The sequence below is a fragment of the Mizuhopecten yessoensis genome, unplaced genomic scaffold (genome assembly GCF_002113885.1).
Source record: "Mizuhopecten yessoensis strain PY_sf001 unplaced genomic scaffold, ASM211388v2 scaffold9311, whole genome shotgun sequence".
Lineage (NCBI taxonomy): Eukaryota > Metazoa > Mollusca > Bivalvia > Pectinida > Pectinidae > Mizuhopecten > Mizuhopecten yessoensis.
In genome coordinates, this window is record NW_018407984.1 from 628,676 (window position 1) to 643,503 (window position 14,828).

General features: G+C 36.7%; 1 protein-coding gene across 3 annotated transcripts; it reads left to right on the forward strand.

Moving 5' to 3' along the window:
- The first annotated feature begins 631 nt into the window (after positions 1-631).
- LOC110457806 (transmembrane protein 144-like) lies at positions 632-13,066 on the forward strand. 3 transcript variants are annotated; one of them, XM_021509229.1, is made up of 10 exons: positions 632-811; positions 3,151-3,329; positions 3,966-4,088; positions 4,791-4,890; positions 5,783-5,863; positions 6,478-6,580; positions 7,392-7,519; positions 7,723-7,823; positions 8,910-9,181; positions 10,924-13,066. In XM_021509229.1, exons 2-10 carry the CDS (start codon positions 3,170-3,172, stop codon positions 11,011-11,013), a joined length of 1,158 nt encoding a protein of 385 aa, XP_021364904.1. In that variant the 5' UTR covers positions 632-811; positions 3,151-3,169; the 3' UTR covers positions 11,014-13,066. The 3 variants fall into 3 exon arrangements, with proteins under 3 accessions (XP_021364904.1, XP_021364903.1, XP_021364906.1); XM_021509228.1 differs by having other exon boundaries at positions 632-807; XM_021509231.1 differs by having other exon boundaries at positions 633-807; positions 7,723-7,820.
- Positions 13,067-14,828: the final 1,762 nt, after the last annotated feature.

A 14,828-nucleotide genomic window follows, 5' to 3' on the forward strand; every position in this document is an offset into this window, starting at 1 on the left:
GACGATTTTAATATTCGGGCCCCCTTTCTATTGAAAACAAGAAAGCAGAATGGAGTGCTGAAAAGTGCCTGTAACATTTTTTCCTACTTCACGTGAATTTTAATCCAAGAGGAATCAGGTATAATAACACATGTGATCGATACAGCGTACACGTGTGTAAATATAAGTATATCGCTGATCATTTAAAGGTGTTCATTCATTTGTTTGATATTTAGGGAATTATTGATCGAAGTTTTATTTACATGTAGAGTATATACATAGTAATATATTCTGGACATTATTAGAACGATAGTTCTCGGACTATGCAGGGATGTGTAGAGGGGTTCCTTACAAATATCCAATACACATATGCTATACTGATATGGGTCACAGCACACATAAACATATATGAATGTTTATGTGTGCTGTGACCCATATCAATGTATGTCAATGTATGTGTTTGTGCTATGACCCATATCAGTGTGTCTATTAGACATTTTGTAACGAATCCCTAGTCTGAGATCTATCATATGCAGAAACAGACATTTATAATTGGAATGCATTCTGATTTGGAGCTTCTCCAAATAGAGCGCTCCTGCTTCTGTGGCTGCTTTATGAGTCACACACATGATGTACACGTGTGTAACCTCCATGTGACGGCAAAACCGGAAGTATTTAGTACTCCTCTACAGCTCTAGTGAGAGTGGACAATCAGCTGTTTGGGCCCGGTTATGTGTGTTTATGTCGGCTGATCGAGCCAGATTTCAGACATTATAATGACCAGTTACGAACAGAGGGGGATGTCAGCGATAATGGAGTCTGTGTAAGGTAGGTGTGTACATACAGTTGTTGTACGTAGTCATGCTGTCTGTTTACATCAGAGACATACATGTATAACATCAAGTTATAATTAACGTCTCTACGAGTCACGGGTCGCTGACTTCTGGTGAATACAAATATGGGATTGAACACACAAAGGACAAGGAACGGGACTCACACACGTACAGTTTATAATATTACCCACATACTCTACAGTGATGTATACCACCTGCACACACAAGTGGCATAGTATTTATATTGGTAAGGGTTACAAGTACCAAGCTGAGAAGAATACGTGTATTTTATAGCCTAACGAAGTATAGAGAATCGTATGCCCTCATGCATGTGAGACTGCCTATACGTATACGTATAGCCGGTTCACGTTACCGTGGCTCGACCGCTGTCGGATCGATTGATTCCTATATGGTTTTTGTTACCGATAGCTAGTTACGTAAACCATTCACCACACTATATAGGTGTAGGTTTCCCCCAGCTACATTTACCTCAATATGCATTCGTATATCAAATAGGAAGGGATTTCTACTTGGGCCTAGTGACCATGTACATTTGTTTATTAATGTTTTTTTCAATATGTACTGACAAGTTATTAATCAATTTAAACATTGCGAATTCACGAGACGAACAGAGCCGTATCCTAACACAATTTAACACATTCGAATTTAACATCATCGAATTCCGTTATGCAATTTTCTGTAAAAGAATTTATTTATCCATATATCTTTTTGTCTATCAAATATGATCCTAGTTAAGTTATTAACGTTTTGGTCTATATAAAACGGAAGAAATAATATATTTTTACTATTTATAAATGTTACCAGAATATCAAATATCATCAGATTGAGATGGAAATCGAAGTGTGTAATATAAAAAAGAAAGAAATTTTAAGATAATAGAAAGGCAAAGTAATATGGGATTCACATTAACTATACCCTATTACTTACAAAGTTTGCTGTCGGTGGTCTGTCGTTTTACTACAGTTTTAAAATGACATGTAATGTAAAAGACTTAAATGTCGGACCCTTCGGCCTTTCAGTGGAAATGAACATTATACACAGTTAACTTATAATACCAGCTCTTTTCAGCCGGGACTTATTGAGTGTATACCTTACCGTAGCTACATGTCCTAAGGCCAAATGCTTTGCAATGACGAGGATTCCGTTGACCACTTATCAACCCCCATCTGTTCACATATATCTTCTTCTTGAGAAACATAAAGCCTAGAGTAATGTTGTTTGGCATGCTGGAATGAACCGCTATGAACTTATTTAGATAAATGACATTTCAGACACACATTAAAAGATTACAGAAATGGTGAAATTTAAATATATGATTCTAAAGAAAATGTCTAGAGATGTGATTATTAGCCTGTAGCTTGCTGTGAAGAGGTGCAAGTATTTTGTTCCCCAGATACAGTGTATTTGACAAGTTTTCCAGCTCACAGTGGTTAAGATGTCCAAACGGACTAGGGTCTTTGATTTGAGTTTTAATTTCTTCATAACAACTAAGGCCATACGATGACGTGTGTCCAGGTAGACACCGCCGTATAAAACGAATTAAAAAGAGGGAAAATAAAATAAATGTATCCCAAGTGTTACAATGTAGAAAGTAGATCAAGCTTGGTCTGTTCAATGTCCTCTTAGCGGAAGACATGGAACAAAGCCCCCGATTCTGCAGGGACCCCACATTAGCCGCCTCTTACGACAAACTGCAATACTACAGGCCTATTTCTTTCCCTGAACCTGCAAAGAGATCGTTTTCATATTGTGACCTAGTCATTATCGAGTTGAAATGAATTGATACAGTTCAGCTGAGCTGTCTAGTTACAATCTATTGTTAAACAAGTTTGTAGATACAATATCTAAATATGGTTATTAAATTTGTTACAGCTATATTTGGACCTAAACGATCGAATTTCGGTAAAAATGACACCCAACGATTAAATATACAAGTATATCATTTGGGTGTCATTTTTACCGAAAGTCGATTTAAACCCCTAAAACATGTAAAATCACTCTGAACACCTTACTTTAGGTCCAAATATAGATGTGACATATTTCCATGTCCCTGTGTCCGTGACCATTTTAATTTCACTATAACCACAGGGGCACGCAACTACTATTACTATTGATATTGTTAAGACTTTCAGTCGCTGGGTACGTTGAAAGTGTTACAAGATCAATGTTAATAGTAGTTGCGTGCCCCTGTGCTTTAACACCATCACATAAAATAGCATAATATGTGTATTATGATGTGTATGTATACTTTTATAAGCAAACAACTGTGAATAAATTACATGTGACTGTTGTTTTAAACCAATGCTTTCTTTGATAGGACAGCAACGAGTGACGTCATGTTTTCGAATACGACCACAGTGTCCTACAATGATACGACGCTAAATCCCTCGACTAATGACGTCATAGCGCCTCTCTGGGGTTACATTTCAGCTGCCGTAGCTGTGATATTCTTAGGAAATATCGTGGTGCCAGTCAAGCGGTTCGAAACGGGCGATGGTAAGTAGACGATAGGGTCTTGTTTGATAATCCTTGGTTATTTGTCTCGATCCACATCAGTACCATGTATAGTATTGAAATGGAGTAAGATTTTCCTCATCTGGCTCGAAGTGCAGTGAGATTATGGGATGGAGGGAAGACCATCGTAGTTGTCTGTCGTCCTTAAGATCATGGAGGCATTGCCTTGGTACGTGGCCTATACGCGACTGGAGTGAATGCCTACCGCATTTGTTAAAGAACATGACCTTGATCTACTTTCAAGGTCACAGGTTAAATTTCTTAAAATATTCAACAACAAAAATAATTTACGTTCAGTGTAATATTGTAGATCCGTAATTTGTTAGGATGATCGACTGTGATGTTTGTTAAACTAAATGACATTGACCAATGTTTAAAGCCAAAGGTATATTCTGTTATAAATCAAACGACATCTGTGCATATCAAAGCTAAAGGCGATAACTCTCAGTGAGAAACATCTGGCAGTTATCTGATAATTTTATTTACCATTGTGACATTTTTGTAGATTTTATGTAAGAATTATGGCCAGGATCACTAGAGCAGTATGATACCCAGGAAGGTTATGCCGGATATTTTACCTATACTTAACATACCTTATAATATATATTTGTTTTTCAGGTATATATTTTCAACTCATGTTTTGTCATGGAGCCCTTTTAGTCGGCACAATTATTCAACAGTTTCGAAGCGAGGCTACCTTTTATCCCATTGTCATGCTAGGCGGCGTAGTATGGATTACCGGTACGTCACTTCCTTTACACAATATTCAGTAAATCTACTGGTGTTGTTTTATATATAAACCTCTTGTCTGTGCACCTTTATTTTCAATTATTTCGCAAAATTTCAAACGATTTTTACAAGCGCTATCCTGAAATTCAATACAAGGTGTATGTTTGATCCTCCCATTTCGTATTCTGAGGTTTAGAGAGTTATAAGCCTTATAGAAGTTTTATTCAGTGTTTCGTGAAAGCAGGTTATCTCAATGCATTAACGCAAATGTAGTTTGACAAATGAAATTTTCTATTGAAAATCTATCGGAAGTGATTGAAATGAAACTAAATATTTAATGTTCCATGTTCTACCAGAAAACATAATTTCATTTTATCAAATGTTGATTTAAACCCCTAAGTGATCTTATAATATTCCCTACTCATTAGGATGGTCTAAACATATATCCTGATTCGCATGTCCCTAGATCTCGATATGCAGCTTTGCAATGTTCCACTTGTTAAATTTCACGGAAATAACAGACGAAAAATAAAATGTTTATTTTAAGATATGTTTACAGCTTATAAAGTTAAATCGTTAATAGTCTAAATTTGAAAGAAATCAAAAGAATCATACAAAAATATTGACAAAAAATCTTTGTCGTCAAGTCATTGTGGTTGAGAAACATGAACAGATAATATTACAAACTTCTTCATGTGATGTTTGATTTTGTAGCCAACCTGTTCCTGGTACCTATCGTGAAAGCTGTGGGTATGGCACAGGGGATGTGTGTATGGGGGATCTGTAATATGCTGAGTGGCTGGGCCACGGGCAGGTAACTATTTTGGTACACTTTATCATAAATTGTGAGTTGGAGGCTCGACAGGGCTTAAAGCATGTTCAATTCATCGTTATTGTATATTTATATTCATATATTGTACTCGGTAATCGATTTGCAAATTGAAATGGAAAACAAAAGGAAAAAACAACATCAAATTATATGAAACTTAAAAATTGATCACGCCCGTTTTCCTATGTTCAAATGATTTATTTATCAAAGAGGCCTAAACATTGTCTTTATTCTTATTTGCGTTTCCATCTTTTAATGTCCTACAATGCCAAATTAACTTAAATGTATCAGCATTTAATTTTCCGTCCTTGGAATTAAAGAAATTAGAAAGTTACATCACCAATGATGAATTTAAAATTTCCAAACCTTCATTGTTATTTTTACAGTATTTACAATCTGAGTACAAACTATTGTTTACTGTCTGTACCAACCAACTCATAAGACCTACATGTATTTGTATTGCCCGTAAAATGTACACACTGAGAGTCGCCCGTGCTGTTTAATATCCTACAATCAGGAAGTGCAAGACGTTGGTGCGAACTTGTACTCTTGCCTTCACCATCACAGAGCCGTTTATTTCAAGATCATTTCGTCATTTTTTTAATTGTTTATTTATTTTTCTAAGGGCTAAACTAAAATACACCGACGAAATTCTATCGAAACTAACTTGCGTTGCTTCCCTTTTAACGGTAAATTCTTTTGTAGAACTAAATTATGTGTCGAAGCAATACCAGTTGAGTACATCTACACATTCTGTCTGCCGTTTATCTTAACATGTTCTTTCTTTGTTCAATTGATTCTGCAAAAATCACCAGTTTATCGAAAATCAGTGATGTTTGTTGATTGGAATACATGAGGTTTGTTTTATTTCCAACAGGTTTGGTTTGTTTGGTATACAGAAGGAAGTTCCGGATTCCATACCTCTCAACTATAGTGGCGTTCTCTTCTGTATCCTAAGGTAAGCTGTTTCCTCGATATCTCACCTTTGTTTGTTTAACATTCAACAAATTTGTCACATCTGACACACAAGAAAGGGTAGAGGGATCTAGTATACTTGTAAAAGAACCTCTATTTATTACGAATGAAAAGATGTATGTCATCAACACTGATGCCATCCTCGATATCCAGGTGCTACGCTCACTTTCGCTCTCTGCACCCCTGGAATATGTCATAGCAATATTGAAGGCTTGGTGTGCGTCACCTTGTTGATGAGACAAGAAGACTAGTTCGATCCTTTGATGTACATCAAAAGAATCTCGCGGTCACGTAACGGTAAAAATTGACAGGCTTTGAAGTCGGGCGTCTCTCCTTTGTTATCTTCAAATGACAGGTATCAGCCTAGCGATTGGTCAGTTATTTTTTACCCGAGACCAATCAAACATCTATCCTCGTGCCTTCAATATTGCTGACATATTCCAGGGGTGAAGAGAGCGAAAGTGAGCGTAACCCCTTGATATCGAGGATGCACTGATGTTGCACAGAGTGTATCTATGTTTACATTACAATGAATGCACGTTTGAATTCCAACGGAATTTTGTTAACATCGCCATTAATGTATGTTTATTATTGCAGTGCTGTGATATTTTCGTTCCTTAAACCGGATATACGTAAAGTAAAAGAGCCAGGGGAGACAACGCCATCATCTCCTTCTGCTGGACAATACAACACCTTTGATGTAAATATGATACTGAAATATTTAATATACAAGAAGTCACTGTGTTAAAAACATTGATATACATCAGTACAAGTTCTGTATCTACCTGGCTCTTATATGGATACGGTAACTTATCAATGAGACATCGCAGAAACGAAGAGAACGGTTTCCGGATGATAACTTTAAAAATGAATCATCTGCAAACCAAATGCGGATGAATGATATCACAAGGGGAGAGGGAAAAAACTTTGAGTTTGAGGGCACGCAGTCAAACGTCAGGGTCACAGTGGCTATAAATAGGATGAAATATTACGAAAATGTCGGTTTTTGGATATTGTCTCTTGAACGAAATATCACATCTAAATCAAACTTAGATGAATAATGCAAGATCCCAATTGACTTTTGGGATACCATGTGCTAAAAAAAGGTCACAGCAGCAATACAAAACATGTAGTTTTGAGATAATGTTATTTGGATCATAGCTTTAAACAATTGATTCATTCCACAAGGGGAGAGGGGAAATCCTATTGACGCTGAGGTCACCAGGTTAAAGGTCAAGGTTACACCAAGCTTAATAGCTAATGCCCTTTGGGGAGTGAAAGATCTCTATCGACTTTGGGAATACAAGGTTAAAGGATAAGGTCACAGTAGCTATAAAAATGGGGAAAACTATTGATTTTGGGTTACTATGTGACAGATAAGGTCAAGGCAGTTATGAATAGACTAATCTCTGCTATATGTTAGTTTCTACAATCTTATGCTTCTACGGACTTTTTCATTTTACATGTGTCCTCTCTGTGAGTAATTAACAGATTACTATGTTTTAATGTAGCCTATTAACACGCTAACGTCTGCAAGGATCCCGACGGAGGAGTGCATGTTGTTGTCTCCCGCGAACAAACGCACAGAGGAGGGGCTCATCTTTGTTGATAAACTGCCTCCTACAAAGAAAAAAATCCTGTGAGTAATGCACAGAATAATAAAATAATAAGCAATTTGATTAATTCTTCAATTAATGTATCATTCATTAAGAACTTTTCACTAGAGGATTTATGTTAACATGTGTTAAATGTGTACCATATTCGTATAATTATGGCTAAATTCATAGCATACCTGTGCACAATACTAAAGCCTATTTATGTATGTATGTACTTTTGTTCCAGAGGGATTACCATGAGTGTGATATCGGGGGCGTTGTACGGCCAGACCTACACGCCGTCCCTCTACGTACAGCAGACATATAACCATTCCAGCCAGTTTGGTAGTATATATATATATATATATATAGTGTTTACTAATCAAATCAAGCGCAGCCCTGACGTAGACATATGCTAATTCAAACCCAGGGGATAAACTGGTTTTGAATAGACTGAGGTTTGTGAGCCTAGCCAAAACCATTTTTTTCCCAGAGTCTGAATAAGGCTGTGTCTAGTCAAATTATTGGTATCACTTTGACTGGTAACGTTATCACAGACGACCTCTGTAACAGTCGTTTTCATGTGTCGGATCCCTAGCCGGAGGCAGGCCATTCCCACGTGGAATAGCTTACTTTTATCCATCACTGTACTTAAGGTACAGCATCACTGGCCCTATATTTTTCTATGACGTAAATGTATTATTCTGACGCAGCTGTAAGGTCTTCCAATTATTACATTTTCCTACAAAATATTTGAATTCAAATCTAAACACAAGGTATAACTTATTTGGTGATATACATAGCTTACAAGACCAAGGGAGAGATAAGTCTGATTTCACTGTGTTATCCTGGTAAAAAACTAACTTTTTCGATGCTATTTCTTTGGATTCATGTCAATTTTTAAATAAATCTTTCATAGATATTATAGTATTCACCTCAAATTTCTCAATTATCGCATTTATATTTATTTTCATATACATGCGTCGTCAAGTATCTGCTTTTTGCGTGGTTCTAATGTGCCAAATGTGTGTGAAAGTGACGATTTGTTTCTAAAATATCAGTTTGTAGAGCCACCCAGGCGCAGGTCGCTTATTTCCTGCATATTATAGAGGGCCGGAGTTCTGGCGTTAATCGACGACAGACCGATATAAATAAAAGTCGATAAAACGTCACAATAATTCGGACTAGGGGCACCAGTAATGTCATCTTATTGTCAACTGTTTACCAAACCGAAAAATGGATAAATGTCTACACCCAGCTAGTAACGTGTTTGACATTAAGTGATACCATACGTTTACATTCTTCATATAGTTGCACAAGTTATCAATACTAAATACTCGCTCTGTTATAGCTTGATAAATTATGGCTATTACATTATTGTATTGTGAGGTTTGAAGAGTATAAATGATATACATATTGTTTTGACCTTGACAGGAATGGACTACGCCTTTGCCACAATGTGTGGTCTGTTTTTGGGAAATACATTTTACTTCTGCGTGTACTGTGTTGTGATGGGCAACATACCCCGGATCTACCCCCGGGCTAGCCTCCCGGGGATCCTGACCGGGCTGATGTGGGGAACAGCCAGCTCGCTGTGGTTTCTGGTCAACGATACGCTGTCAGAATCAGTTTCCTTCCCTATCATGACTACAGTGCCAATTGTCATCAACGCCATAGTGGGCGTGGTCTTCTTCCGGGAGATCAAGGTAAGATCAAACTTTGACAATGATGGACATGCACTTCTTGTTGGAAATGAATGTAAGACACAGTATTGACAAAAAATGACTTCATTACGAGGTAACAAATAAGATGAAATATGGACAAAGTTGTAAAATGTTCATTTCACAAGCTAAATTGGAGTTATCTCCCCTGTACTGTTTAATTGGATTGTTATGATACGTTTGAAAAGGACTTAAATAGGCATATACAAAGTCAATAAAATCTGATGAAATGAAATGAAATGGACAAAGGTTTCTCCTTAACAGGAACCAAGACAGGACTAGACACCATCAATGGTTGCTTTTGTCTTTTATTGACAAGTTTTTCTCTCACTATGTAGCACATTCTCATTGCAATGTCACATCGGAGAACAGGGCACTGAACCGATAAAATTATATGTTATATTATAAAGGAAAATATACTGGAGGTAAAAAAAACATGAGTAAGGTAAATCGAAGTAGTTCTGTTTTTGTCTTGTGAATTGTCCCCGAGCACAATAAATAGCGTTTACATACTTACAACACTTTGACCCGCTCTAGCCAACTGTTAGTCCGAATTATTCTGACGTTTATCGACTTTTTTCATATCGGTCTGTCGTTGACTAACGTCAGAACTCCGGCCCTCTATAATATGCGGGAAATATGCGACCCGCGCCCGGAGCGCACTTCAAACTGATATTTTAGAAACAAATCGTCACTTTCACACACATGTCGCACATGGATCGAAAGATCTATTATTTATGCACAAGATGAACATACATAACATGCCTCAAACAACTAATACAATCACTAAAAACATATTTTTTCAAACTTACTCTGTTTTACTCTAGTTTTTTGATAGCCCCGCCTTCCAATGCCACGTGACTAAAATCTCGCTGGCCTACGTCATAACGTTGGGAAATACCTTCGGTAACGCGAGATCTCGTCAAGTCATGTGACATTTCTCATGGCCTAATTTCCATAAAAAACATGGGTTGGTATAGAAAACGTTGGAAAATGCTTTTCGTAATGATCTTTATAACATGTTTTTGATACCACCTAGTGCATAAAGAATAGATCTTTCGATCCATGTGCGACATGTGTGTGAAAGTGACGATTTGTTTCTAAAATATCAGTTTGAAGTGCGCTCCGGGCGCGGGTCGCATATTTCCCGCATATTATAGAGGGCCGGAGTTCTGACGTTAATCGACGACAGACCGATATGAAAAAAGTCGATAAACGTCAGAATAATTCGGACTAGCCAACTGTATGATTGTTCAAGGCAAATGTTGTGTGTCCCTTCTGTGGAATCGGATATTGTCTTATGTTGTCTTTGCTAATCGGACATTGCAGACCTGCTACGATTACAATAGCTTGTTAATTAATCTCTCCTGCCCACTTTCTACAACCCTTTTCGTTTCAATGCCTCTGTTATCACATATACAGTGTATCCATTTCTGCTGTGCGGCAATGAGTGAACGTTTTGTGTGGATGATCTGTATACTGAGTGAATGATTTCAATAAAACTGATAAGTGTGGTCCTTTTGTAGTTGCGTTTAGATCTATTCAGATTGTGTACCATATAATTTTACAATTTATATAAATATTTAAAAAATAAATCTAAATAATATTCCTTTTTTCGATAGGAAATAAATTCCTTGTTTTGAATTATTTACCATGTTATGTTGCATTTAGATGTTACATATCTAAACTGTGAATAAGTCTACCCTTGATGTAATATCTTATTTCAGGGTCGAAGGAATCTATGTCTACTGTTACTGGGGATAGCTGTGACAGGGGCCGGAGCAGTTATGTGTGCCCTGTCTAAACACCCGGTATAATAACAACAAAGACTGTACTATGTTCCTTAACCCATTGACCAGTGCAATATGTAAGGCCAGCAGTACTCTCCTCGAGCAACTCAACTGGTACAGTGTTCGACCAATGAAGACTTGCCTCAGTGTTCATCTCCTGGATCCGTTCAGTTTTTACGTCAGAAATAAAGAATGACGACTCGTCAGATGTTTGACTTGAAGTATCAATAGTTTCCTGTTCTGGACCAAATCTTATTGTCATTCAGAATAACAGATAGTATGGTGAAACACCACACATTTTAGTCTCTAAATCGATCATTTCATATATGATATTAATGTTAAATAGACTAATGTTTTATTGCTCAAATATTTATGAGAAAAACGAAATCCGAAAAATGATAATATAACAGTAATTTGATATCCTCTAATGATCTCTTCCCAAGCTGAAAAGCATTGTTGAATGTTCTTGTCGTTTCTGCTTCTTTTTTTTCCTGCCAAGTAATGTCCACAATCATCACGTTGATTATAGTGGTTTAAGATATTGAAACTTTCAATCTAATTTGAGGTTACAGACGACAAAAAACCCTGTTATATCATCTTCATAAAATATTATTAGCTTAATCAAACGTAGCAAAGCAATACACTGTAAACATACCTATACCAACACACCGTAAACATACCTATACCAACACATTGTAAACATACCTATACCAATACACTGTAAACATACCTATACCAACACACTGTAAACATACCTATACCAATACACTGTAAACATACCTATACAAACACACTGTAAACATACCAATACAAACACACTGTAAACATACCTATACCAATACACTGTAAACATACCTATACCAACACACTGTAAACACTCCTATACCAACGCACTTAAATATTAGACTCGCCATCTACATATGTAATGAGGAATTGGTGCAAAGTTTATTTCTAATACAGATACACTGTATAACCATATATTTCGTTTTTCTTGAAAAGAATACCGCCAAATAAGTATATTTTAAGTGTGTACTTGTTGGTCTTTAATCTCACTGTTTTTAATGAGTATGTGATACGTTTTGGCTGACGCTTATGTATCTTAATAAAACAGCGTTTTAAAGTCTAAGACATATTGAATCAGAATGTGAGGTCTTTTAATGAGAGTATGAAAGTAATGTGATAGGTTGTGATGAGTAAATCGTGATTAATGATAGTGCAGTCTTATAGATGTTTAATGAAGGTGACGTTTTTAATGGGTCTGATGTATTTCAAAGAATCTGATAATTCTATAATTCTTTGTGCGATGTTTTAACGCTTTTGTGTTTATATATAAACATGTTTTATTGCATGTTTTAATGAATCTGATACATTTAAAGAAGTATATGAATGTGTTTTAAAGGAGTTCTGTGAGATGATTTCATTAGTCTTTCAGGTGTGGTTATGAGAGTCTGGCATTTTTATTTCACTGGAGGTCAGTGCAGATTTTGTGTCGCCTGCAACGCGAGGCGACATATAGGTAGTACTTTGTCGTTTCGTCGGTTGCGTCGTCCGAAACAAGGTTTCCGCGCGATACCTTGAGTTCCCTTCGGTACACATATTGCGTACTAATATACCTCGCGCAGAAGTTTACATGCATTTTTGGAGGAATTGTGCCCCTTTTATTGCCAAATAAGGGCATTGTGTAGTATCAATTCCTTTCAAATTTTGTACGTTAATGCTAGAAGCAATAATGTTAAGCATATGCTTCTTGTTTTTCTGTCGAGTATCAGTTTTTTATGCGTTTTGGCATATCTGTCAAGCCAAAACACTTTTCTTACTAAAACCGCTGAGCAGGCGACACATCCACTCCCGTGAAATTCCTGTTTTATTTGGTCTGTGGTATTTTAATGGGGTTCTGTGCAGTGTTCCGAGTATTGGATGCCGCTGTTTAGTAAGTGTATAAAAGCTGAGAGTCGTTCTTACGAACATGGTGGCATTATATGAGAATATGGTGATATTATATGATAATATTGATCGTCAAGGTGAAATCTTATTATTGTATTACGTTTATTGAAAATAATAAAAAAAATGTGAACCACGCAGTAGAATTTTAGAGATGTTTTAATTATCTTACAGCTATGTACATACAAAGTGATTAATTGCATAAAAAGATTACTGAGCACTTGTTAGAGAAAATGCACTTGTTGTATCATACACATAGTTACAGGGTATCACGACCCCGTGCTACATGACCTTGTACTACACGACCCGGTGCTACATGACCTTGTACTACACGACCCCGTGCTACACGACATTGTACTACACGACCCCGTGTTACATGACTTTGTACTACACGACCCCGTGCTACATGACCTTGTACTACACGACCCTGTGCTACATGACCTTGTACTACACGACCCCGTGCTACATGACTTTGTACTACACGACCCCGTGATACATGTCATTGTACTACACGACCCCGTGCTACATGACCTTGCACTCTATCATGAACCTTAAGGCTATACATCGTAGTTGCTACTTAACTGTTGGTATGAACCTCCCTTCAAGGAGAGCTCCACATAAACACATTTTATGGGTGTTTCAGAAATGGTAATGTTTAGATGGTTTTGAGTATTTAATTTTAGACTGTTTATTTCTGTTGTACATGATGTACCGATACATTATCATAAAAGATCCGTAAACAATTGTTAACAATTTGTTAATTAAGAGAGTTTGTAGACAGCTGATAAAAATGATGCCTCACACATTATATATGTTTTGTATGCAATTTTATAGCTTTTGATTAATACTGATATAATTACATTGTAGCACGATATAGGATTTATCAAACAAAGTGATATTACCGCAAATATTTGTACTTTTGAAATGTTCCAGCCATCCGTTTAACACGTTAAATACCATTTATTCAAAACATTTAACAGACCTTGACTAGGGAATTCTTTTGAAAATGAGATGCATTTTTTAATAACGAGGCGTATACCTTGAACGTGTTATTGCCGCCTTTGTAGCCAGATAAACCCCTGCAGTCTAGAGCGCTTGCTCATTAATTTCATGATAAACAAACAGTGATAAACGCATGTTAGCACCTTCAATTCAAAGGTTTACGTTAACCTCCCTTTACACCTTTTTTTTTGTTCACAATACAATGGCTTTATCACTTTCATAACAGCTGGTCAAGTTGAAAACACAACTCAATGTATTTGTCCGGATTAACAAGGATTCGCTGTCAATGTATTTGTCCAGATTAACAAGGATCCGCTGAATAGGTTCGGACTAAGATAATGTACATGTACAGACAAACGAGGTTTCGGTGAATGAATATGTCAGAACTATTAACTGTAACAATTAATAATCCACTGAATATCTCTAAACTACTACTAATCCATTGAATATATAAAGGCTTATGAAGGTCCAATGAAGATGTCGAGACGAACAATGGAAGTTTTATTCTATAATCTAGAGTTTCGAGCATCGGCTGCAATATTTCTAAACTACTAAATGTAAATTTATTCATTAGTGAAGCTCCATTGTATTTGTAGGGCTCCTTAAGGTTCCACTGTTTATATCCGCGCTAACAATATACCATTGTACGGATAAACGAGGTTCCACACTGTAACATCCAGACTGCAAGTTTCCATCTCGGAAAGTACTTATGCCATCCACAATACTGTAACGGTTCTCGCGATGAGGTGACTGCAGCGTATTTTTCGTCTTCGTTAAAACAGCTACAAAAAGTGACCAATGTCTAACAAAGATAATAAGTAATGAAATATAATATGTCACCACGTACTCTATTCCGTCTTTGCGTATTGCAGAGTTATCTTCTCTTTGGAGCANGAAAC